The 27,386-nt window shown below is 44.3% G+C and overlaps 1 protein-coding gene across 4 annotated transcripts in view; it reads left to right on the top strand.

Moving 5' to 3' along the window:
- COL4A5 (collagen type IV alpha 5 chain) overlaps positions 1 to 27,386 on the top strand; it is a 3,591,008-nt gene that overhangs the window by 1,166,517 nt on the left and 2,397,105 nt on the right. For all 4 annotated transcript variants that reach the window (XM_044057208.1, XM_044057205.1, XM_044057207.1 and 1 more), the window contains exon 8: positions 4,925 to 4,978. In XM_044057208.1, the coding sequence (XP_043913143.1) occupies positions 4,925 to 4,978 (54 nt within the window). The remainder of the gene's footprint in view (positions 1 to 4,924; positions 4,979 to 27,386) is intronic.

The raw sequence follows: 27,386 nt of genomic DNA, 5'->3' as shown, positions 1-27,386 counted from the left end.
GGGGTCCCCCAAGTCGTCCTCGGATGATGTCTCCTTTGCGGACATCCTAGAAGCCCTAAAACAACGAGGCGGCTGGCAGTCCAAACCTCCCTCTGCTGATGAGTCGGTGTTCCTGAAGGCCTTTGGGGCTCAGCCCTCCACCTCCTGGGTGTCTCCACCCTTCGACGAGCTCTTGGATTTGATCTGTCGAAGGGCGTGGGAACACCCAGACTCTGTGGAACCGGTGCCCGCTCATCCAAACAAATTTCTCTCGGCGCCCCCGGACAGAGAGTTCCTTACAAAAGGTGTGGCTGTGGATGCTATGGTGGTGGCATCTGCTACCCAGCAAGATGTAGCAGAGGCTTCTACGTCCGTCCATCCTCCTAATAAGGAGTCTAGGAGCATGGATCGGTATGGTAAGCGCACCCTTAGTTCAGCGGCCTTTACTCTGAGGTCCTTGAACTACCTGACGCACTTCACGAGATTTCAGAGGGATCTGATTAAGGAGCTATCCGATACCCTCTTAGGTAACCTGCCTGAGGAGCTGGCCCAGACGGTTGGATCTCAGCTGGCTACAATGTCGTCCATTTCGAACTCGTCCATGAGGCTCATTTCGTATGCGGCCGAAGAGGCGAGTAGAGCGGCGGGTACAGGCATTGCTCTACGGAGACAAGCCTGGCTCCGCCTGTGTCATTTCGCGGAGGCCTTTAAGTCTTCATTTGCCGACGCTTCCTTTGATGGGTCCTCCCTGTTTGGACCCAAGGTAAAAGACACACTTACCCGCTGTGAACAGGAGGGTAAGACTCTGACTGCCGTAGGGGCACAATTTTCCACTCCCTTTCGGCCTTATCCCAAGGCTAAAAGAGGAGGGAAAATGTGGTTCTGTAGATCTCAGAAGTCTTACCCCTCTCAGCAGGAAGGTTCCCCCTCCAGAAGTAGAGGAGGGGGAAATTCATCTGGAAGATGCCGTCCCAGAGGCGGCAGAGGCCCTCGCAACACTGGAGACCGCGAGTCCTTTCGTGGCTCTTCAGCCTTTCATAGTCCCTGAGGGATTGCCCAGCTGTGCTGCTCCGGAGCCAGTCAGGGGACGTTTTTCGAAGCACCTGAAGGCCTGGGAAGGGATCACTCAGGACCGTTGGGTGCTTCGGATTATCGTCGGAGGTTACTCCATCCCATTCTCTCGCCCCCCCCCCCTCAGTCCAAAAAAATCCCGGACCCGCCACCCAGTCAATGGGATACCGCAGCCTCAGAAATTTCAAAGCTGCTGCAAAAAGGAGTCATCCAACCGGTCCCCACAGACCAGATCGGATTAGGGACTTACTCAAGATTCTTTTTGGTGCCAAAAAAGACCGGGGACTTGAGGCCCATTTTGGACCTAAGCAACCTAAACCGTTCAGTCAAGAAGTCCAAGTTCCGAATGGTCACTCTACAAACCATTCTCCCATTGTTGGAGAAGGGTGTTTGGATGTGCTCCATAGATCTCAAGGACGCGTATTATCATATCAGAATACATCAAACGTCCAGGAGACATTTGCACTTCAGCCTAGGAGGCAGTCATTTTCACTTCCGTGCGCTGCCCTTTGGTCTCACCACAGCCCCCAGGGTGTTCACCAAGTGCTTGGCAGTAGTGACTGCTCACCTGAGAAGTCTAGGATTCCAGGTGTTTCCGTACCTAGACGACTGGCTCCTAACTGCCACCTCCAAGCATCTACTTCTACGGAGCCTGCAAGCCACTGTATCACTGGGCAAGTCCCTTGGAATCACCTTCAATTGGCCAAAGTCTGTGTTGCGGCCATCTCAAAGAATAAGATTCATAGGGGTAGAGATAGATTCAAACCAGATGCGGGTCTATCTACCTGCAGACAGAATTCAAACCATTCAAAATCAAGTTCGAGCCTTGCTCCCCAGGTCCAAAGCCCCAGCCAGAATGGTCCTACAACTATTGGGATCCATGTCTGCCACAGTTCTGCTAGTTCCCTTGGCAAGGTTACACATGAGAATCCTCCAGTGGCTTCTTTCAACTCAGTGGTCCTTTCAGGAACTCCCTCTCAATCACCTCATATGGATCACAGAATCTTGCAAACGGGACCTTCGCTGGTGGCTAGTGTCCTCCAATCTGAATCAGGGACGACCTTTTGTTCTTCCTCCTCCGGCGGCCACTTTGACCACGGACGCCTCCCAGATGGGGTGGGGGGGGCATTCCCTGGGCAGGTCAGTCCAAGGCAAATGGCACCTGGAAGAGACCCCTCTTCACATCAACATCCTAGAAATGAGGGCAGTACTCCTGTCCCTCCAAGCCCTTCACGATTATCTCCCTCAGGGCGTAATTGCTGTGCACTCAGACAAGATGTCAGTGGTCTGGTACCTGAACAAACAGGGAGGGACCAGATCCTATCCTCTTTGCAGAGAAGCGATGAGAGTTTGGGAATGGGCAGTCTCGACCAAACGCTTCCTAGTGGCTACTCACATTCCGGGCAAGTCCAATGTCATAGCCGACAGGTTGAGCAGAACCATCCTCTCTCCTCACGAATGGTCTCTGAATATGACAGTTACAAGGCAGATTTTCAGCGAATGGGGAGTTCCGTGTTGCGACCTCTTCGCGACTCCTCTGAATGCGAAGTGCAAAGAATTTTTCTCCCTAACCCCGGCTCCGGGGAAGAGCCCCATGGATGCATTAGTCCATCCTTGGCCCACCGGCCTGCTTTATGCCTTCCCTCCAGTTCCTCTCCTCCCCAGGGTGATTCAAAAGGCATCCCTCTTAGGGAGCAGGATGATCTTAATTGCTCCTTACTGGCCTCGTCAAGTGTGGTTTCCCTATCTTTGGAAACATGCTCTGGAAGGTCCATGGTTCCTGGACCAGGTCCCAGACCTACTGATTCATCAGTCGGGACTACTACACCAGTCCCTACACACCTTAAAGTTGACGGCCTGGCTCCTTCTCTTCCGACGATAGTCAGGAGACATGCACTGGATCCAGATGTTGTGCACATATTATCTTCAGCTCACAAAGTCTGCTACAAAGAAACTGTATTCTAGCAAATGGAAAAGGTTTGCTATTTGGGCTCAACTCCGGGGCCTGGACCCCATTTCTACTCCCATGGCAGAAGTACTCAAATTCCTGACCTCTCTTTTCAATCAAGGCTCTTCAGTTTCTGCCATCAAAGTACAATTGGCAGCAATTTCTAATTTTCATGAATCCATAGACCCACCTTTAATGAGCAACAGATTGTGTAAGACCTTCTTGAAAGGTGCTGCTCTACTAAGACCTCCGATTTCTCATCCTGCACCTCCATGGGATCTCGATATAGTGTTGCATGCCCTGACTTCTTTCCCCTTTGAGCCGGCAGCTACATGTGATCTAAAGTTTCTATCATTGAAGACAGCCTTTCTAGTGGCGATTACTTCAGCCAGAAGGGTTTCAGAACTTCAAGCTTTGTCAGTGAAACCCCCGTACTTGGTTTTTCATACAGACAGGGTGTCCCTCAGGCCAAATCCTTCTTTTGTTCCAAAAGTTTGTTCTACTTTATGCTTGCAACAATCATTAGAGCTTCCAGTTTTTTTCCCAAAATACTCCAATAAAGCGGAGTTTATTTTCCACACACTAGATGTCCACAGGCAGTTACGTTTTTATTTAGATAGGACCAAACAATCAAGGAAAACAGATCAGTTGTTTGTATCCTTTGCAGAAAACAAATTGGGCAACGCTGTTACAAAGGTCACTATTGCCAAATGGATCAGGGACTGTATTACTCAAGCTTATATTTATTCTAACAAAGAGCTTACCACTTCTGTCAAGGCTCATTCTACAAGGGCTATGGCTACTTCGGTAGCATTTCATTCTAAGCTTGCTATTGGTGACATTTGTGCTGCGGCTACATGGTCTTCCGCACACCTTCATTTCTCACTACAAATTAGATGTGGCATCTAGAGGACGAGCTTCATTTGGTTCCACAGTGCTCAGGAGTGTTTTCCAATGAGCCACCTGGGATTTAGGTGCTAGGGACGCTGTCCCATCAGTCAGAATGTAGGCGAGATAGGATCACATAACATCTTTTAGTTATGTACTCACCATAACTTCAGATGTTTGGGATCCATCTCGCCTACATTCCTAATAACCCACCCTCCTTCCCCCTTCCTTGGAGATCAGAGGATATCAGAAGGTCCGAATCCTGTTGTTTCGTCTTGAAACATCTAACAATGTTATATAAACAAGCTGTGCATGTGTGCATGAATGCGGACAAACAAGATCTGGGGGATTAGTGGTGGTGCATCCTGGGCTAAAGATAGCTCAGCCAATTAGAGGTCTTGCTCTATAGCATAAGCGTGCCGAGTCGGAGCCGAGGGATCGGCTCCGAACCCATCAGTCAGAATGTAGGCGAGATGGATCCCAAACATCTGAAGTTATGGTGAGTACATAACTAAAAGTTATACTGTGTACCCAGTGAAGGATGCTGAACTTTGTTGGTTTCACAAAAGCCCCTTCATGTTCCACAGTTGCATTGAGTTAGTAAAGTGCATATTTTCCTTTACAAGAAAGGCCTGGTGTGTCTGATTTCTGACACACAGAAACAGACAGCTAGTCACCACACAGTTAATACATATAATGTTGTTTTGCATATAAAAGTGAGCTTATTATAGTTTGTCTTGGAACTGTTAATATCCTAGATGCAGCGTTAGCCTCCAGCAGACAGAGCCAATGTCCTGAAATCTTTTATGTGCTGATACAGCTGTGCACCGTTTTTTTTTATCCAGGTCATATAGTTTAACCACATTTTTCTGCTCAAATAACAACAGTAATTGCTAAGGAATAAGATTGTTTTATATAGCACCTGTTAGCAGTCACCTGAAAATATCAGTTGTGATACCTGTGGTTATCTGTAAATTAACAGCGTAGTACTTTCATGTATTATTAGCAGTCATTGACTACATTTATTTCTACTTCCAGGGAGAACAAGGATTCGCAGGTCTTCCAGGATTACCTGGTTCACAAGGCCCTCCTGTAAGTGAACAACATTGTGATCTGAGAGCTGAAGTGTTCTTTTCTGTTCTGTACATAAAAAGAATGTGAAATGCTTAATATGATGCACACATTTTAATAGCAGATAGGCATACTGCAATGTTTATGATAACTTGAAGTCTGTGTTTCTGCTGAGTCACAATTTGCAGAACGGTATCCTATCAATATACCACCTGAGTTGTGCTAGATAAGTTATTCTTTTAAGGTGCTTGTGTGGTTTTGAAAATCTCAGACTGTCTCATATAAGGATAGTAACATATGACAAATATTAGCATGTCTTGTGGTCCACATTATGCCTTCAGTCACTTGTGCATTTTCAAACAGAGCTTTATGCACATCATATATCACTTTCAGGAAAATAATTCTAAATGGTAGTATTTGGAGAAGAGGAAGAGAGGAAACGTTCCCATGACGCGGTTAACTTTTCTATTTAACACTGACATTTCACTCCTCACTTTCAGCTAAGAGTTGTCCAGCACTGATTCTGTACAGTAAAGCAGAAAAGCCACTTTTTAACTGCTTTATTCCTGTCTTTTTGAAAACCCTGTCAGTAAAATTGAAATGAATATCCCCACTGAGTTCATTTTTGTTATATAGACAAAAGCATTTCTATTCGTTTATTATTTTGTTTGCAATGAAATGTGATATCTTAAAAGTCTAGAAAGAGAGATAGAGGAGACAGTACTTTTACTTAACAGATTTTTATGAGCAGTAAATAACTCCAATGGTATAACACTCCTGATGTTATAGTCACTTGTTTTTAAAACCTTGAAGTAATTTGGTCTAAAGAATGACCAGAGATCCTAACTGTACATTTGAAACTGCTGGCACTGTCTTCCTCTTCCCTGACGTCAGTGCCCCAGGGGTGTATAAGATGCAGCCAACGCCATTTTCTTCAGTCTTTCTTGCTGCACGGTGCCCGAAGCAAAAGCAGTTCGCAAGTGCCGGTCGGCCGACTCCTGAGATTTTCGAAATCGAATTTCAGATCCAAAGTCTTCAATAAAGCTAAGTACCACGTTGGGGAAACTTTTCTCTTGTTCCAGACCGATGTCAGAAAAAGTTAACAATTATATTTCTTGTGGGAAGCAAATACCTCATAAGGATTTTCATTCTTACTGTATTCCTTGCCTAGGCCCTGACCACGACGTTGCTAGTTGTTGGTTTTGTGCTAGATTTAACCAACGCACTATTAAGCGTAGGTACGATTTTGCCTTTCATTACTTTGGCTGAAGGTTTAATTATATAATGTTGTCGGAACAGCCGACGACCGGAGTTCATAAAAAGCACAAGGAAAAAGAAAAGGACAGGCATCCGAGGTCCAAAACCGACGATGAAGCCTCCGCTAGGCCAGTCGCCAGTTCGCCAGTTCTCAGTGAGGTGCTTTCGCAACCCCTGACACCCGCTACCTTAGAGCCACAGACCACCTCCGACTCCCACGTAGAGACAACTAGGCCTCTGGATACTCAAGGTATTGGACCTTCGGAAACTATTCCCTCAGATGGGTCTGGAGCCGCTGAGCAGGCATCGGCTTCTGAGGGTGTTTTCAGACCTACACAGTTATATATCAAGCCAACCTCAGCTTCCAAGGAAAAGACTAAAACAGCTTTAAAGACAAAGAAACAAGTACAGCATTCTCCTGGACATACTTCCGTGGCTAAGAAACAGATGCTGAAAATGGCCGACGACCTAATTACTTTGATCAGGGTTTCCCAACCCCCTCCTGATAAGAGGCCTAGGCAAGACACTGAATATGATTCTTTTGATCAGGTTTCCATTTCATCTGACTCCTCTTCAGAAAAGGGATACTCTCTTCCTCCATATCAGGATTCTGATGCTGAAGAATCTATCCCTTCAGCCTCTCCTCCTGAGGACTATTCTTTGGGGAAACCCTGCATACCATGAGGGAGCATTTTCACTGGGAGAGCCAAGATTACTCAGAATCTAAGAAAAGGCTCAGAGATTTTCTTTTACTGCCTCAGCACAGACCTCTTGCTATTCCACCTGTACTAGACATTGTAGATGATGTATTTTCAGAGTCCTGTCTGTCACCTGACTCTTTACCCCCTGCACCCGTTAAGCCAGACAGGTACTACAGTGTTCCAGATTCACATAAATTTCTGTATAAAAATCCTGCTGCTGACCCAGAAACTATATCTCAGAGTCCCAAAGGGGTGAAGGCTTCCACTGCAAAAAACCCTGTCCCCTCTGATAGGTATTCTAGAGCACTGGACAGATGCGGGAAAAAAGTTTACACCTCTGCTACCTTGGCTGTAAGGGCTTTAAATTGTCAGTTTCATATGCTTAAATATCAGCAATACTTAATGTCACTGCTAAAACAGAAGATGTTGACAAATTCTGAATGTTCTGAAAACAAGGAAATGCAGGATTTATTGCATGCAGCTGAACAAGTGGGAAAGCATACTTTGCAATGTGGTTTTGATTCACTGGAGGCCTTTTGCAGGGCCGCTGTTACAGGCTCTGTCATTCGAAGGCATGCCTGGTTAAAGGAGCAGAATCTGCCTGATCATGTTAAAGCAAAATTATTGGATGCTCCATTACAGCATGATACTTTGTTTGGTGTTAAGGCAGAAGAGGTGTTATAGAAAATTGAGGCTAAAGCGAAATCTATGCCGACAGTAAAGGATTTTTTACAGGTTCAGCCACCCAGATTTAGCAGGAACTGGCCTTATAAGAATTGGTCCTTTCCAGTGTCAGACAGGCCACAAAGAGGCGGATACAGACACCGTAGAGGCAGATCTCAACCCCAAGGCTCATACAGGCCTAGACATGGGGGTGCTTCTACCTCCATAAGCGGAGAAGACAAATCACAGCCATATAGGAAACAGTCCCAATGACTTTTCACTGCCAATGCCAAGCACTTATCTTTTGGCAGCACCCTTAGGGGGAAAGCTAGCACTTTTATCACAAAATTGGCACATGATCACCCAGGACAAATGTGTCTTGAATATTGTTTCTCAGGGCTACAGGTTCCACTTTCACACCCTTCCAAAGACAAAAGGTATGCCAGACCTGCCACACAATCAATGGGCAGAGGCACAAAAGCAAATTTCATCTCTCATGGACATGAGGGCTATTCAGCGAGTACCACACCCAGAAAGGACAAAGCCTGGAGGCCAATACTGGACCTGTCTATTCTAAACACTTTTCTGGACGTTCTAAAATTCAAAATGTTGACACTGCAGCAGCTTCTGCCCATGCTGGGCAAGAAGGCTTGGCCCGTAACTTTGGACCTCAAAGAGGTATACCTGCATGTCCCAATCAGTCTTGCAGAAGATACCTCAGATTCATAGCTGGCCCAATGCACTACCAATTCTCTGCACTGCCCTTTGGCTTATCTACTGCGCCCAGGGTTTTCACAAAATACCTGGCACCAGTAATTGCATTTTGCAGACAAAGAGGAATTCAGATGTATTCCTACTTGGACGACTGCCTTATTCAAGCAGAGAGCAAGGACATTGTACTGAAGCATCTGGCATTTGTAAAAAGATTACTAATTTGCCTAGGGAGCACAGTAAATGAAAAGAAATCAAAACTAGTACCCTCTCAAGAGATAATCTTCCTGGGTGCAAGCTTAAATACAACTGCCCAGATGGCTTATCTCACGCCAGACAAACAAAGGCAACTGACTTCTTCTTCGAAAAGATGGCAACAAAGACCCAGTTACCTGCAAGAAAAATTCTGCAGGCTTTGGGCTTCATGGCATCTTGCATTCTGCTAATTCCATATGCAAGACTGCATATGAGGAAGCTACAGTGGTATCTAAAAAGTGTTTGGACTCAACATTGCCAGAGCCTGGAAACATTAATTACCCTCATTCCCTGCCTGCAACAGGACTTTCGATGGTGGGCACTGGCCTGTCACCACAACAAGGGACAGCCATTCACTTTACCCACAGCCAGGCAGACACTAATAACAGATGCATCGGATTATGCCTGGGGGGCCCACATGGCAGGAAAATGTATTCAGGGCACATGACCCGCAAGCCAAATGCATCTTCATATCAACCAAAATGAGATGCTAGCTGTACAGAATGCCCTGACAGCCTTCAAGGACCTACTCCATCCAGGACAACTGTTGATAAAGACGGACAATATTACAGTCATGTGGTACATAACAAGCAAGGGGGTACACATTCCTACCCCCTCTGCAGACAAGCCATGACTTTGTGGAACACAGCATTGACTTATCAAGTGCACCTGGAAGCACAATTCCTGCCAGGAAAGACAAATACTCTGGCAGATGAACTAAGCAGAAGCCTCATGGACCCTCACGAGTGGAAACTAGATCCACAAGTCTTCAGCATGATAACAAGGAAATGGGGATGCCCAGGCATAGATCTATTTGCCTCCCCTCACAACTGCCAACTACAGAGATTCTGCACAAGGACTTATTGCAAACAAGCATGAAAGGTGGATGCTCTATCATTCAGCTGGAAAACCCTTACAGAGTATATGCCTTTCCTCCACTGCCTCTCCTCCCTAAGGTACTCCTAAAGGTCAGACAAGAGAATCCAAAAATGATACTGATTGCCCCAGACTGGCCACGCCAGCACTGGTACCCAATCCTAAAGAGCTTGTCTCAAGGCCCAGCCTGGACTTTACCTCAAATTCCTCATCTACTGACCCAACAAAACAATCAGATCCTGCACAACCAACTCAAACCTTAAGTCTGGCTGCATGGTGGATAATATAACCACTCAGAACACACCTCTCTCTAAAGCAGTTATGGATGTTATTTTGGAGGCCAGGAGGCCCAGCACCAGAAAATCTTATGCAGAAAAATGGAAGAGATTCTGTGCTTGGAACCAGGCACAAGGAATGGACATGCTTGTTCCAAATATTCCTCAGATTTTACAATACCTAACTGAGATGATGAACAAAGGTCTATCCTTCTCATCAGTTAAGATCCATGCCTCTGCCATTTCAGCTCATTACAATACAGAACCACCTATTTTTTCACATCCACTGCTAAGGCAGTACCTCAGAGGGGCCAAAAACATAAGACCTCCAAGGAGAGCACCAATACCTACATGGGCCCTCAATTTTGTCTTGGAAAAGCTCACACTGCCTCCTTTTGAGCCAGCCAATACAGCTGAGATAAAATTCTTATGGAAAACAGCTCTGCTCCTAGCAATAACGTCAGCAAGAAGAGTCTCAGAGTTGCAGGCATTAATGGCTGTGGAACCTTTTATTATTTTCCATCCGGATAGGGTTTCTCTAAGGACGAACCCAACATTTATGCCTAAGGTAGTGTCCAGTGTAGCTCTTAAACCATTCATTTGCCTACTTTTTATCCAAACCCACAGAATAAAGGAGAGAGACTTCTGCATTCTTTGGATATACACAGACAGCTACGCTTCTACTTGGACAAAACTAAAGCTTTCAGAAGGACTAAGTAACTTTTAGTGGCATATGCTGCAGGATCACAAGGAAAGGTTATCTCAAAGCAGACTATTTCAAAATGGATAGGACACCGCATTCATTTGTATTCACAACATGGCAAATCAGTGCCTAAGGGCATTAGGCCACATTCAACCAGAGCAGCAGCCATCTCACCAGCCTTCATCAGAGGAGTACCAACCAAGGATATTTTGGAGGCTGCAACTTGGACTTGAGTGCACACTTTTACATAGCACTACCACTTACCTCTTTACTCTAAATCCAGAGCAGGCTTTGCCACTGCAGTTCTGCAGGGCCTCATAGCCACTCCTAATTCTATTTAGACCCAGCCACCCAATCTCAGCTTTGGGATTCAACCCAAGTGTAATGACTGCAGCAGTGAAACACGATGAACATAGTACACTTGTGTACCTACCATAAATGTAGATGTTTGAGTGTATTCACTGTTGCAGTCCAGGTTACCCACCCACCATCCCCCTTTCTTTGCTGGGACTTGACTGTACTTCTCTATTCTATACAACCAATGTGGTGTATTTGCTTGTAGATGAAGGTAATTTTTATGTTAGTGCATGCTTTTTTATAAGCAATATTTTTAGCCTACCCTTTTGGGGGCACCTGATATCTGGGGCAAGAAAAACTGAAGAAAATGGCGTCGGCTGCATTGTATATACCCCTGGCGCACTGACGTCAGGGAAGAGGCGAAAGCAACTGATGCCGGACCAGGACTTTGGAATTCAGGCCGTCTGCGGGTAGCCTGCCAGCAGGATAACTCAAGTGTAATGACTGCAATAGTGAATACACTCGGACATCTACATTTATGGTAGGTACACAACTGTACTTTCCATCAGTTATACTTCCATTTCTGATTTCCTGTTTGTGCTGCATTTTCCTGATTGACAAACCTGGTTTTCCTAACAGTGTTTCTGTCAGTCCTGTGTCATAGCAGTAGGAATCCCTGACTGCAACCCATATTTGTGTAGAATTAATGATACTGGAGCTGGAGGGGCAGGGCAGGGGAAGATGGGCTTGAGAAAATGTCTTGCTCATCCTGGGGGTGGGAGGGTGCCTTCTAGGCTCTCCACATTAAAAATACCTTCTAGTGGCTGGGTGGTTGGGTGACTGCTCATGGAAGCAGGTGGATGGGCATATGATGATGCAGCTTACAAGCAGAGCTAAATCTAGAGTAAGAGATGTGTGGGAGATCACTTGTCTCTCTCCAACCAGTTGGCCACTGTGAATTCCGCAGACTGCCTACTGAGGAAGGGTTAGATGGGACAGGGTGGGGACTTCTATGGGACCAACATCTGGCCCACTCCATTATGCCTGAGTCTCGCCTTTCAGAGGAACAAGTAGGCCTTTAGGCTGTCACCCTGTTCAAGGATGCCTGGCTGTTACCACTAAGAGGAACAAATGAGCCAGTTTAGTGAATGTATGGGAGCCATTGGCCAAGTTATAGGTTCAGAGGTTCAAATGGATGTTCATCCAGTTAACGAAATGATCACACACTGAATTTACCAAGACATGAAATTAATATCAGGCCTCAACAGGTTGAATTATGCTGGACCAAGTTATGTCTCTTTTTCATGAGGGCTTGAGATGCTAGACCAGGGGCATACTTTTAGTTGCCCATCCAGTCATCCAAGTAGTACTAATAACAGGTCAGGGAACTACTGTGCTTTTCATCCATGGGGATTCTATTCCATAAAAAAGGTAAACTCTGTGCTAGATATGTGTCACACCAGCAGGTTCTGTTTGTATTGTGGAGGAAGTTCAGTTCTCTTGAGTAGATGTTTAGGGTGTTTTCAGTTTTGTGGATATGGAGGAAGTTATATAGGATTGGATACTTCAAGGATCTGCAAGCTAGGCAGAGGTCCCCTCTCAGAAGTCAATAGGACACAGGAGTACTTTAAGGTTAGTTCAAAGTGGACTTGGCTTTGTTTGTTTTAGTAAGGAAGTGCTGTGGTCTCTCGAGCTGGGTCATGTACTTAGATAAGTACAGACAAAGGGGGCTTTATACTCTATAACTGGCTTGATAAGGGAGGAGTAGAGTGGATGATGACTTCCTTGGATCTAGAAGAAGTACTCCTGGTGATCTGTCTGGCTATATAAAAGGACTTCCTAACAGCAGTGGTAATGTGGTGTCAAAGGGTAGTTAATTGATAATGAAAGGCTCAAGTCCTAATGATCGAGTCATTTTTAAGGGGGGATGTTTCTCGTATGATAGGAGCATGGGTGCTCTTGTTTGTCAAATGACACAATGCTGGTAGTACATGTTAGTCCCTCCTGGAGAATTTGGTGGTCACTAGGTTGTTTATGGTAGCTCCCAGTTTGCAGTCATCAGCAGAATTCATCATTTACAGGACCATGGTGGAGAAGTAGATGGCAAAGAGGAGAGGTCCCAGTACAGATCCCTGGGATACACCACTGGTAACTGCTCTTTCGGTTGACAGTGTGCTTCTAACACTAATTGACTGTACTGATGGTGAGCCACTTTGCGATGCAGCGAAAATTTACATTTTGTTTGATTACCTTGTCAGTGATGCCAGAATGTGGAATTGTATCAAATGCTTTGGTCATGCCTTGGTATGCAGTGTGAATTGATTTACCCAAATTCAGTGCCTCAGCTAGCTAAAGAAGGCTTTATGGTTATCCTTCACTTGTTCAATTTCAAAAAAGTCCACAAGGCTTAGTAGGCAAGATCTGTCTTTAACAAACCCAAACTGGATTGGGTCCAGAGTTTGAAGACTGCCTTTGACTTTGTTAACGAGTTGCATAGTGATGCACTGTATTGCCTTAAAAATAAGGCTGGTGAGAAGTATGGGTCTGTAGATTCCCAAATTAGTAGTGAATCCCTTTTGTGGAGTGGGATGACTACAGTTTTTCTCTGTAGCACTGGCATGAATCTAGAGGAGAGGCTGAGAGTGATAGACTTAATAACGAATTTGCCAGACAATGCTTGGTGTGTGCAAGAAGACAGCCTGGCATATTACCAGGCTTGTGGAGGTGGTATTCTTAGCTTTGGATTGAACACATAGGACTTGCCCAGAAGTGATTGAAGGAGTGGCATAACCATAGTAATATGCTGCATATAGTTAGTCAAGCACAGAGGAGTAAAGTTTGAGCTAAATATGTCTGCTAATATGTTGACCATCTCTTCAGGGAATGAATATATGTTTTTACTTCATATTAATTCAGAGCAGTGTTAAGTATTACTTCTGAGATTCCCAACATAGCTAAAGAAGGCTTTATGGATGTTCATCGTGCATACAGCTGCAGTAATCACAGATGGGTTCTCTGCCGTCAGGCGGGTCCTCGGTCGGCCGAATTCCAAAGACTAGGTCCAGCGTCGGTTGTTGTCGCTTTCTTTCCTGACGTCAGTGAGGCAGGGGTATATAAGACACAGCCGACGCCATTTTCTTCAGTGTTTTTTGCCGCGCGGTGCCCAAAGCAGAAGCAGTTCGCAAGTGCCGGTCGGCCAGCTCCTGAATTTACGAAAAATTGGAAACCGAAGTCTTCTTTAAAGCTAAGTACCCGTTGGAAACTTTTCTTGCCTCAGACCGATGTCAGAAAAAGTTAACAATTGTATTTCTTGTGGGAAGCAAATACCGCATAAGGATTTCCATTCCCTCTGCATACCTTGTTTAGGCCCAGACCACGATGTCTCAGGCTGTCGCTTTTGCGCTACTTTCAATAAACGCACTATTAAGCATTGGGTGGAGTTCGCCCAACACCTTTTTGATAAAGCCTTTGATTATAAAATGTCGTCGGAGACTCCGACTACCGTTTTGTCCAAAAAATGCAAGGACAAGGACCGACACGCGAGGTCCGCGGTCTCCACCGACACCACACCAAAACCGGCTACACGTGGTCCGGTTCTCAGCGAGACGCCTATGCAGTCCCTGACTACCAACGACACTTCTTTGGCAGTGTCTTCTGTAACCGAGACCGCAGGTACCTTGGCCCATACCCAGACTACAACCATCGAAGCCACTGTGAGCATTGAGCCTCCTAATGTGGACAGGTCCACTTCCACCCATGGTGTCTTTAGACCCTCATCTTCCTTTTCCATTAAGGCCTTTACTAAGTCCAAATCAGCCAGGCATCCCAAGAGGCCTGTTGCACAGGGCCCATCACCAGGCCCCATGCCTAAAAAGCAGATGCTTAAAATGGCTGAGGATTTAATTACTCTTATCAGGGGTTCCCAACCCCCTCCAGACAAGAGACCCAGAGTGGAGGAAGATTCTCCCTCTTCTGATCAGGGCTCCATTTTTTCAGAACATTCTGATGCAGAGGAACACTCTTAGTCCCCTTTTGAAGATTCTGATGCAGAGCAGTCCATTCCTTCTGTATCTCCTCCAGAGGATTTTTCTTTTGGGGAAAACTTGCACACCTTGAGGGGAACACTTCCATTGGGAAGGCCAAGACTTTTCTGATTCCAAGAAAAGACTTAGGGAATTTCTTTTGTTACCTCAACACAGACCTCTGGCGATACCTCCTGTCTTGGACATACTTGATGATGTTTATTCGGAGGCTTGCCTTAATCCGGATTCCCTGCCTCCTGCCCCAGTCAAGCCTGATAGGTACTACAGAGTTCCTAACTCCCACCAATTTCTTTACAAAAGCCATAATGCTGACCCTGAAACCATTTCTCAAGGCCCCAAGGGAATGAAGGCCTCTACTGCTAAGAATCCACTACCTTCCAGAAGAGAGTCAAGATCCTTAGAAAGGTGGGGAAAAAAGGTATATACCTCGGCCACCCTAGCCATGAGGGCCTTAAATTGTCAGTTTCATTTGCTTAAATATCAGCAGTTTCTGTTATCACAATTAAGAAATAAAATGTCTCAACCTGAACAACCAGATTTGAAGGAGTTGCAGGATATGATGCATAGTGCAGAACAAGTGGGTAAACACACCTTACAATGTGGCTATAATGCCCTAGAGGCCTCAAGTAGAGCTGCTGTTACAGGATCAGTCATTCGTAGACATGCCTGGCTTAGGGAACAAATCTTGCCTGATCATGTGAAAGCTAAACTACTAGATGCTCCTTTACAAAAGGATGTGCTATTTGGTACTAATACTGAGGAGATACTACGGAAAATGGAAGAAAAGCCAAATCTATGCAAACTGTCAAAGCTTTTCTACAGGTTCAGCCACCATGTTTTAGCAGAAATTTCCCTTCTAAAACTGGTCCTTTCCAGCCACGGACAAGCCCCAAAGAGGTAGATACAGGTGCACAAGGGGCAGAGGACAATCACAAGGATCATATAGAGGCAGGCAATGGCAAACTCCAGCACCAAGAGGTGGCAAAGACAGTGCACAACAATACAGGAAACAAACCCAATGACTTCCTCCTTTCCATGCCAAGCAAGTCTCAGCTGGCAGCACCCTTGGGAGGAAAGCTGGCATTATTTACAAGAAATTGGCATATTGTCACAACACACAAATGGATCCTGGACATTATAAACAGAGGCTACAGATTTCATTTTCACACTCTTCCAAAAATGAGAAGCATGCCAAACTTGCCACACAATCAAAGGGCAGAGGCACTACTACAAATTTCAAAGCTCATAGACATGAAAGCTATTCAAGAGGTACCTACTCACGAACAAGGTCAAGGTTTTTATTCCAGGCTATTTCTGGTACCAAGGAAAGGAACCGACTGGAGACCCATTTTGGACTTATCCATCCTAAACACATTCTTACTCGTACCAAAATTCAAGATGCTCACATTACAGCAGCTTCTTCCCATGCTGGGCAAGGAGTTTTGGCTGGTAACATTGGACCTCAAGGAGGCATACCTACATGTCCCAGTCAGACAAAGCTGCAGAAGATACCTCAGATTTCTTGCAGGTTCAATTCACTATCAATTCTCTGCATTGCCTTTTGGCTTATCTACTGCGCCCAGAGTATTCACGAAATGCTTGGCATCAGTAATTGCCTACTGCAGACTTCAAGGGATACAAATTTACCCTTATTTGGACGACTGCCTGATCCAAGGGGACAGCAAGCACATACTTCTGGAACATCTGGCTTATGTAACACGGTTACTGAATTCCCTGGGATACACAGTCAACAAAAAGAAATCCAGGCTAACACCATCTCAGAAAATAACTTTCCTGGGTGCCAACTTGGACACAAACACCCAGGTGGCCTGTCTTACGCCAGAAAAATAGGGGCAACTAACTCAGTACTTCAAAATACTAGCAAATTGTACCAGGCTTACTGCAAGGAAAATCCTGCAGGCTCTGGGCTTCATGGCATCTTGCATTCTTTTAATCCCATGTGCAAAGTTGCATATGAAGAAACTTCAATGGTACCTAAAAAACCTATGGTCTCAACACAGCCACAGTTTGGAAACAATAATACCAATAATTCCATGTTTGCAAAAGGAATTTCTATGGTGGGCCCAAGCATGTCAAGCAAACACAGGTCTCCCATTCTGCAAGCCTCAAGCAAATCAAGTCATCACAACAGATGCCTCAGATTACGCCTGGGGGGCACACATGACAGACAGGTGCATTCAGGGCAAATGGTCCCAAAAGGAAAAGCACCTTCACATCAATCAGAAAGAAATGCTAGCAGTGATAAATGCAATTACAGCTTTCAAGGACCTCCTGCATCCAGGACAATTACTGATAAGAACAGACAACACCGCAGTAATGTGGTACATAAACAAACAAGGAGGAACACATTCATACCCCCTGTGCAGACTAGCCATGACACTTTGGAACTTGGCTCTGGAATGGCAAATCGAACTTCAGGCACAGTACTTGCCAGGTTTGGAAAACACGCTGGCAGACAATCTAAGCAGAAATATGACAGATCCACATGAATGGAAGTTGCATCCTCAAGTGTTTACAAAGATAATCCAAGCGTGGGGGAGGCCAGACATAGATCTCTTCGCCTCCCACAGGAATCATCAATTGGAAAAGTTCTGTTCAGGGACCTTTCATCCAAAGGCCTGGAGAGTGGACGCCCTTTCATTCAGATGGACAGTTTACGCTTTCCCACCTCTGCCTCTTCTGCCCAAGGTACTCTTGAAAGCAAGAGCAGACAGACCAAAGATGATACTGATTGCTCCAGACTGGCCAAGACAACACTGGTACCCACTCCTGAGGAGCCTAACACATACTCCTCCCTGGTCCCTACCTCTAATGCCTCTTCTGCTGACTCAGCACAGCTACAAAACTCTTCACAGTCAGCTGAAAACACTCAATCTCGCTGCATGGAAAATTCCTTAACACCACAACAGACCCTACTCCCCAAAGAGGTGCAGGATGTCATTTTGGAGGCCAGAAGGCCATCTACTAGAAAGGCTTACTCCGCAAAATGGAAACGGTTTTGCTCTTGGAATGAGAAAAAAGGCTAGGACCCTAGAAAACTGAATTTGCCTCAGGTATTACAGTATCTAGCTGAGCTGTTGAACAGTGGACTTTCATTTTCCTCCATAAAAATCCATGCCTCAGCCATTTCTGCAGAATTCAACACTGATCCACCATTATTCTCTCACCCACTCTTAAGACAGTTTCTCAGAGGGGCTAAGAATATAAGACCACCAAGGAAACAACCAATGCCAGCCTGGGATCTTAATTACATTCTAGAAAAATTAACATTGCCTCCCTTTGAACCAGCTGCCTCAACAGATTTGCAATATTTGTCCTGGAAAACAGCCTTCCTTCTGGCCATTACCTCAGCTCGTAGGGTTTCGGAACTACAAGCCCTCATGGCTGTGCAGCCCTTTCTCATCTTCCATCACGACAGGGTTTTCCTTCGAACCAACCTGTCATTTATGCCTAAAGTGGTATCCAGGGTAGCTTTAAATCAAGCCATACACTTACCTACCTTTTACCCCAATCCTCAAAACAAAGGGGAAAGGCTGCTACACTCCTTAGACATCCATAGACAGCTACGTTATTATTTGGACAGAACAAAGCCTTTCAGGAAATCAGAACAACTTTTTGTGTCCTATGCTGTAGGAGCTCAAGGGAAGCCAGTTACCAAACAGACAATTTCAAAATGGATAGGCCACTGCATACGGTTTTGTTACTCCTATCATGGAAAATCTGTCCCTACAGGCATCAGATCCCACTCCACCAGGGCCACAGCTACCTCTACAGCCTTCCTCAGAGGAGTTCCTACCAAAGATATTTTGGAGGCAGCCACTTGGAGTTCTGTGCATACCTTCACAAAACACTACCACCTGCCTTTATATTCCAAAACTAGAGCAGGCTTTGCCACTGCTGTGTTGCAGGGCATTCTGGCTCATCCCAGTTCCACCTAGTGCCTACCACCCTGTGCGAAGCTTTGGGATTCTACCCATCTGTGATTATTGCAGCTGTATGCACGATGAACATAGTACAGTTTTATACATACCATAAATGTAGATGTTCAAGTGCTAATACAGCTGCAGTACAGTTTTCCCTCCCTCCTTCCCCTCTTGGTAAAGGCCTAGGGCCTAACCCCTCCTCATACAACCTGATTGGGTTATCCTTCTATGGTATATTTGCTTGCAACTACTGATTTTTGATTATATTGCATTGCATGTATATAAATATAATTTATGTATTGCCTTCCTTCTGGGGGCACCTGACATCTGGGGCAAGAAAGACTGAAGAAAATGGCGTCGGCTGTGTCTTATATACCCCTGCCTCACTGACGTCAGGAAAGAAAGCGACAACAACCGACACCGGACCTAGACTTTGGAATTCGGCTGACCGAGGACCCGCCTGATGGCAGAAAACCCATCTGTGATTACTGCAGCTGTATTATAGGTTCATAGGTTCATAGGTTTATACTAGGCTATCTGCCCTAAGGCATTTATAAGCCTAGCCCAAATTATTGTGGCTTACGCCACCCCTTATATGAAAAAATACTGTGCCCATTAGTTTGTTGTGCCTCTGTCCAGCAGTGACACAGAGATGATTCCCGGGGTAAACCTACGATCTCCCATCCACAGGTCTAGATTTCTCTTGAACAGAGCCAGCGAGGTGCTCTGCCTCACATGGACCGGGATTTTATTCCACAGCATAGGGAGTCTCTGAGTGATAAATCTATCCCTCCAGCACGCCCTATTTATATGCGTGCTAAGGTTTAAGTCGCTTGCTCTAGTGGTTTTGGTGGATTTGGATTTTTGAGGTGGAGCATGTCCATTAATTCCGGGTTGGACATGGCCTTGTATGTCAGGCACATGTCACCTCTGAGCAGACGGTATGACTGAATAGAGCTGGAGTTCCTTCAATCTGGCAGCATATGACAGATTTTGGAGTCCCTTTATCCTTTTGGTGAGGAACTTTTGGGGTCTCTCCAATTGCTGCAGATGTCGGGTGAGATACATCCCGAATGGGGCATTGTACTCGATCATTGGTCTGATAAGTGAAGAGTACAGGGAACAATGACCTCACTAGATCTGGATGTGAATCCCTTCATGATCAGGTGGGCAATGTAGAAGGTCTTTCTAACCACTTTAGCAATGTGAGTGTCAAAGAAAGGCCACTGTCAACCTGGGTCCCCAGGTCCCTGATAACCTCTTCTGTGCTTAGTGGATTGCCACCTATATGGTAGCTTGGGGTTACCTTGTTTTTCCGAAGGGTATGACTATACATTTTTGGCGTTTAACTTCAGGCCATGGCTCTGGCACCAGCTATCTGTTTCCGTGAGTCCTTCTGAAGGATATCAGTGTCCGATGCACTTTCCACTATGGCGCCCAGTTTGCAGTCATCTGCAAACTTTGTCAGCCAAAGTCCTCCCATGTTGGCCTGTACTTCTGAGAAGTAGATGCCAAACAATAGGGGCCAAGGACCGAGCCCTGTGGGACACCACTTGTGACCGGCTTGGAGTCTGACACCGCCAGCAACTCTAACCCTGTGGGTTCTGTCCTTAAGCCAGTTTGCAACCCATCTTGTGACATATGGGTTTACATTTAAGCTGGTAAGTTTTTCTACAATACCCGAGTGGGGTATTGTGTCGAAAGCCTTTGCAAGGTCAAGGTAGGCTGTATGGACTGCCTTTCCCTCATCAATGGCCTTGGTGACTATTTCGAAGAAGTCGACCAAGTTCAAAAGGCATGATCTTCCCTTGACAAAGCCAAACTGGGTCGGGTCCAATGTCTGCAAGTCCCCTATATCTTTGTTTATGAGCTCCATTATGATCCTCTCCATAGCTTTGCAGACTAGACTTAGCACTCAACCATCTACATTTATGGTAGGTACAAAACTGTACTTTATCCTTCACTTGGATGGCAATTCTCAGTTCATATTTGCTTTTGGATGATTTAATTTCTAAATTCTTTATTAATCTTTTTGACTTCTTTACAATGTAATCCTGGGAGTGGGCATAGAACGTTTGCATGAATAAGTACACATGTGATGTATAGTAAAAGGGGTGAGGAGGATGTTTAAATTTCATCAGGTCATCAGTTAGTTGGATTAGATTTGCTTTTGAGTAATCTCTGAAGCTGGAGGGAGTTACAGGGTAACTTGCGTGTTACATTTATAGTAAATACTACTGCATGATGGCCAGATTTGATCAGTAATTTGGTATGTATAAGTACTGAGCAAAGCTGAGGTAGATTGGTGAGAATCAGGTCCAGTGTTTTTGAGCCCCTCATTGGGGTTTGGACTAGTTGATCTAAGGAACTGGCATTAATTTGGTCCAGAAATCATCGTGCATACTTATTTGTGGTAGTATACATTCCCCAGTTTATGGAGGGGTAGTTGAAGTCACAGAAGAGGATAGTGTTGGGCTCTATAGTGAGAGATGTTCATTTGTTTAGGATGCATCATGATTTGCTAGGATCATGGAGGGGCTATGGTAGTTGGTAGTGATATGGTACTGGGTTTTGTTTGTCATGCGAAGGATCTGGGGGAGTTCAAGGTTATTGTCCTGCACTATGACTCTAGGTAAAATGGTTTCTGTGGAATACATATATTGTCCCTCCAATCTATACTTTTGAATTTGGTTTTGGGTCTGAACAAAGAGTTGGCATTAAATCCCTGTACTGTAGGGCTGATATCGCTGTTCTGAAACCATGTTTCAATAGCTACAGATATGTCTATATTTTTCAGGGCTAGGAATGCCTGAACTGAGTGCTACATTTTAGTAAGGCTTCCAGCACTGAGCTATACCACCTGAGTATTGTTTTGATTTTGACTGGTCATGTTGGTAATTTCAGGAGATGGACCTTGCCTAAATAACAGGCAGTATGGGAGAGGAAAACATCTTGGCCAATATACAGAAGCCATAAACAGAGAAAAGCAGGCCATCCCTAGCACAGCGGTCAGGATTGTTAAATATTTTCACCTAATATGATATGTATTGTATCTCTTAAATTAATACCCATAGCTGAGCCAGTAATTAAAGTCAGTTGTCTTTTGTTTGTTTTGAGGCATCATTCTTGGGGATGGTAGGATACTATTCATGAATAGTTTCACACCCAGTTCAAATGCATACTCTGAGAGTGGTCCCCCTCATAGGATCCAAGGAAGTGTGTCTCAAGTCATTCACTTCCATGTGCACAGCAGTCAGGTTGTATGTGTACCTGGGATGAACGGACTTCAAGCCCTAGTGACATTATGGATACTGGCCTCTGAAAGACAGCTGTCACTCTTTCCTTACTCAGCCTAGAGAGTGGAGCATCTGTGTGTCTAACTGTGGAGCCACCTATTTCCAGGATGTTAACACTTATACAAAATTGGTCCTGCTGCCTTAAGAGGTTCTGTCTGCTAGTTGTGCGGCTGTGTTTTGTGGCTGTGTTTACTGTAGTGTCAGAAAATGCTGTATGTTGCTTTTGATCTGTTATGGCTGGGTAGCATGCAGGAGATAGATTATATGGCTTAAGCTGATGCTTAAATTTAGAAGTTCTTGGAAACTTAGAGACTAACTGCATCAGCTTTTGGTATGTATTTGTTTAAACATATCACTCAGTTTGAAAGATGTCAGAATTTCATAACTAAAAAAAGTCTTAGTTATCAGGACTGACTGACAACCCTTTCTCTGTACTTAGACAAGCCATGTGTAGCCTTTCAAGCCAAGAAAGATCCTGCCCTCTTTGACCTCCTATTCCTTTGCAGAACAAATGGTCCTTGAAGTAGCCAGTTAGCAGAACTAAATCTTAATCAATAAAAAAAGACACTGGTGTGAAAGATTCATATCCTAACATATTCCCCACCTCAGTAACAAATATCTACTACATGACAGAGTAATGCACTTGCCACCTTCATGGTAAGCCTAGATAATTGCATGGGCAACTTCATATTCTTCCCTGGAGACTGGAGGGAACTTTTCAATACTAGTTATTGGCTAGGCTTGTGATGGCTTACAAACTGACTGCCTAGTACTTAGCTGTGAATTTATAAATCTATGAAGCTGTCTTCTGTTCCTTGGGACCCCAGTACCATACAATACACCCTACTTTTTAGTCAGTTAGAAGGGAAGATTATGAAGTCCCCACAACATCTAGTAAAAAAACAAAACAAAAAAAAAAAACAAATTAGTTGAAAAAATAGTATGTCCTGAGATGAAAGTACTATAATAAGACACCTCGTCAGTTTGACAGCATAAACTAACCAGGGATTGTGAAGTTGATAAGAGGTAGAAGCCCCCCCCCCCCCCCCCCGATTAATAGCTTGCAGGTAGATTCTTGTGTTTTTTGGCACACCATTGAGCCTATGTGGACAAAGTGAGTCTTATCTACTATCAAAATGTGTCTGCTTTGGTAAGATGTCTAACTACCTTACCCTAGTTGTCCACCCAGGTCTATATCAGAACATCGAAGTATTAAAACTTTGAATGTTCTGATATCGAACACTATTCAGCGAACGCTAAGAATAGCTAAGCTGCAGAAGAGCAAATTCTTTCCTCGGGAAAGAATTCGGTTGGCCGTTTCTGTGGCTTCGCTATTCTTAGCACTGTGGTGGAAAGTTACGGGTTGGGTTCAGGTAAGTGTGCGATTGTTTGTACGTTAGGGTTAGGGGCGGGTTAAGTGAGTTAGGGTTAGTGCGCGGGTTAGGCGTGTGTGCGATAGTGACAGACTTTAGGGTTGGGGAGGTTTAAGTGAGTTAGGGTTAGGGCGCGGGTTAGGCATGTGTGCGATAGTGACGGAACTTAGGGTTAGGGTTTGGGTTAAGGTAAGTGGATAGATAGTAGTGTATGTTTAATTTAGTGTAGCGTTAGATGTAGGAATTTGTGTATTTGTGTGGTGGCTGTTTGTTTGATGTGCTTGTGTTGTGTGTATGTGTTTCAGAGCAGCAAATCTTTTCCATGGGAAAAAATTCTCTGTTCTGAATGTTTAATAAACCATTTGTTTTATCAGTGGTTTGGAGATTTTACTTTCTGGCACTGAGCTGATTTACATTGTGAGAAGCAGCGTTGGTTTTACATTTTTTATTTGTGGATCCAATCGCTTTCTTCTGCTGTTCTGAATGTTTGATATTTTCCTGTTTAGATGTTTTGGGGCCGATGAAATGGCATTCGCTACTTTCATTTTTCGATAACATGATATAAACGCGTCCACCCATATTATCAGGCCCCTCAAATCAACCTTTGTAATTGAAAACAGAAGAAAGGCTGTTTTAATGCTTTCTTGCAGCACGACTGTACTTACTTTCGCCTGCCTCTGCCTCCAAGGTTATACCAAACCAGGGAAAAATGAATCCATTTATTCTGAGATTTTGTGACCTTGGAAGTAGTATATTTATAGACTGAGAATGTGGTGCAAATCACCCATGTTTTAGGTTACAAGGGGTAAATCCCCCATCAAAAACATATCTTTTCAGTCACTGCTGAATGACGTCTTTTATGGCAGTATACTGTGCAATACTATAATGATGTGTTGTAAGCTGTGGACAATAAGTTTGTGTCAGTAAATCAAATTAGACCCATTAACATGTATATTCCCATGTTTTGCATTGCTAATCACACCACTTGCATTTTCCTCTAAACCTGTACACACAGTTTCTATGTATACTTACCTCATAGTGGCAGACACAGTTGTGTACCAGTGTACTGCATCATGTAATAATCTCATTTGCACATAACGTCATTCAGTATGTATTAATATGAAAATTCAGACCCAGTTAAACACAGTTAGGACTGTGTTACTTGTGGAGTGCCCTGATGTAGTACTTTAGGACTGTATTACTTGTGGAGCGACCTGATATAGTACTTTTCTTTAAAACACCTTTATTGAATTATCACTTGTAACATAGGCAAGTTTACATTTATATAAAAGTAATTAAACTGTATTAGCAAGTTCACGTTTACAAACATTATACTTCACGTGTATTGCTGTGTATTATATCACCTAAGTAACATTACATAAATTATTCAATTCCTGCCCTTTGTTTTTTTTTAAGCAAGAAACATCTTATACCGTCATACATATGCAATCATAGTTATATAAATGAAAGCAAACCACATTGACACAATCCTAGTTCCAAGCATTTTACGTCACAAACCATAACAAAACACTCCCAGTTGCAAACATTATACGCCACTTGTAAGCTACCCAATCATTTTCAGTCAAACGTTACATAGCTCATTTAAGTCTTGCCTTCTTTTAAACCTCATTCCTCCCCCTGTATGTATTGTTACCACAATTCCCATTTTTTTCCTATGTAGTTTGATCCTACCCTTTTCTAAGGATTTCAATGTCAGTTGTTTTATCTCTGTTAACTATATTCACTACTTCTAGTATAGTTGGTTTAGATTTTGATTTCCATTTTCTATTAATTGCTTTTTTGACAGCCACCATAATTAGACACAGCACGACTTTACCACTTCTAGGCAATTGTGATTCTGTATCATAGCTCAGAGCAATCATCTCCTTCATTACACCAATCAGCCTACCCAGCATATCTGACAGTGCATCTTGCAGGGGATCCTTAAAGTCCACCAACTCACAGCACTCACAGAAAATATGTTCCCATTTACCTCTTTCTTCCCCGGCATACCTCCAACATTTACCTGAGGAAAAATTCTCTGGAGTCTGTTTGAGATAGAAAAATATCTATGTAAACATTTCCAAGCAAAAATCCTAAATCTTGTACATTTCGCTGTATATTTGGAAGACATACATATGTCTTCCCATTGTTTCTTTGTGGATTGATTATCCAGTCTCTCTTCCCAGTCCTTTCTAACCTTCTCTGATTGAGTCTTAAAGTCATTGTGCAATATTTTATGTGATGGCAGCTTCTGTTCTAGATTCTATTAAAAACTCTTAACAGTGCTGGGCTTTCATTTAGGTCCCCCTTATTTCTTTCTCTTTGCCTATACTCTGATATCAGTCCTTGATAGGGAAGGCAGTCTCTAACCTGAGATCCAAATAAATTCTTAGCATCTTCCCATTCTATCATCTTTCTCTCTCTAGTTATTTGCTCCCAGTACCTTGCTTCCTTTGCCAGTTTTCTCCATTAATTTCCAGCCCCCTCTTGCCTATTGTCTATATCCCTAATTGCAGCCACCCCTATTGACAGACTCTCCTTTCTCCATTCCCATATTGGCTTAGATGTTCTTCATGTTTCACTGTTGCAGTCATTACACTTGGGTTATCCTGCTGGCAGGCTACCCTCAGTCAGCCTGAATTCCAAAGTCTAGGTCCGGTGTCAGTTGCTGTCGCCTCCTCCCTGACGTCAGTGCACCAGGGGTATAAAAGATGCAGCCAACGCCATTTTCTTCAGTCTTTCTTGCCGCGCGGTGCCCGAAATAGAAGCAGTTCGCAAGTGCCGGTCGGCCGACTCCTGAGATTTTCGTGTTCGAATTTCAGATCTGAAGTCTTCATTAAAAGCTAAGTACCCCATTGGGGAAAACTTTTTTCTTGCTCCAGACTGATGTCAGAAAAAGTTAATAATTGTATTTCTTGTGGGAAGCAAATACCTCATAAGGACTTTTACTCTTACTGTATTCCTTGCCTAGGCCCTGACCATGACGTTGCTAGCTGTCAGTTTTGTGCTAGATTTAACCAACGCACTATTAAGCGTCAGTACGATTTTGCATTTCACTATTTTGGCAGAAGATTTAATTACACTATGCCATCGGATAGCCATCTGACTACCAGAATTCACAAGAAATGCAAAAAAAAAAAGAAAAGGACAGGCATCCAAGGTCCAAAACCGATGACAAGGCTTCCTCTAAGCCAGTCGTCGGTTCTCAGTGAGGCACTTTCACAGCCCCTGACGCCCGCTACTTTGGACTCGCAGGCCACTACAGACTCCCATGTGGAGTCGACTAGGCCACTGGAAGCTCAGGGTATTGGACCTTCAGAAACAATTCCCTCAGATGGGCCCAGAGCCGCTGAGCAGGCATCGGCTACTGAGGGTGTTTTCAGACCTACTCAATTTCTCATTAAAGTGACTCCAGCTACAAAGGCAAAGACTAAAGCACCTTTAAAGACAAAGGAACAAGTACAACAGCCTCATGGTCAGGCCTCCATGCCCAAAAAACAGATGCTCAAAATGGCCGAAGACTTAATTATTTTGATCAGGGGTTCCCATCCCCCTCCTGATAAAAGGCCTAGGCAAGAGACAGAATATGAATCTTCATATCAGGTTTCCATTTCTTCTGATTCCTCTTCTGATCAGGAATAGTCTCTTCCTCCCTATGAGGATTCTGATGATGAAGAATCTGTCCCTTCAGCCTCTCCTCCTGAGGATTACTCTTTTGGGGAAACCTTACATACCATGAGGGAACATTTCCACTGGGAGAGCCAAGATTATTCAGAATCTAAGAAAAGGCTCAGAGGCTTCCTTTTACTCCCATAACACAGGCCCCTAGCTATTCCATCTGTGTCAGACATTGTAGATGATGTATTTTCAGAGTCCAGTCTGACCCCTGACTCCTTACCTCCAGCTCCTGTTAAGCCGGACAGGTACTACAGGGTCCCTGACTCTCATAAATTCCTTTTCAAAAACCCTGCTGCTGACCCTGAAACTATCTCTCAGGGCCCCAAAGAGGTCAAGGCTTCCACTGCAAAAAAC

Source organism: Protopterus annectens, chromosome 15.part0 (assembly GCF_019279795.1).
Source record: "Protopterus annectens isolate FY-2018-M chromosome 15.part0, PAN1.0, whole genome shotgun sequence".
In the NCBI taxonomy this organism is placed as follows: domain Eukaryota; kingdom Metazoa; phylum Chordata; order Ceratodontiformes; family Protopteridae; genus Protopterus; species Protopterus annectens.
The sequence above is the reverse complement of the archived record's forward strand: the minus strand, read 5'-3'. Positions and strand labels throughout refer to the sequence as shown.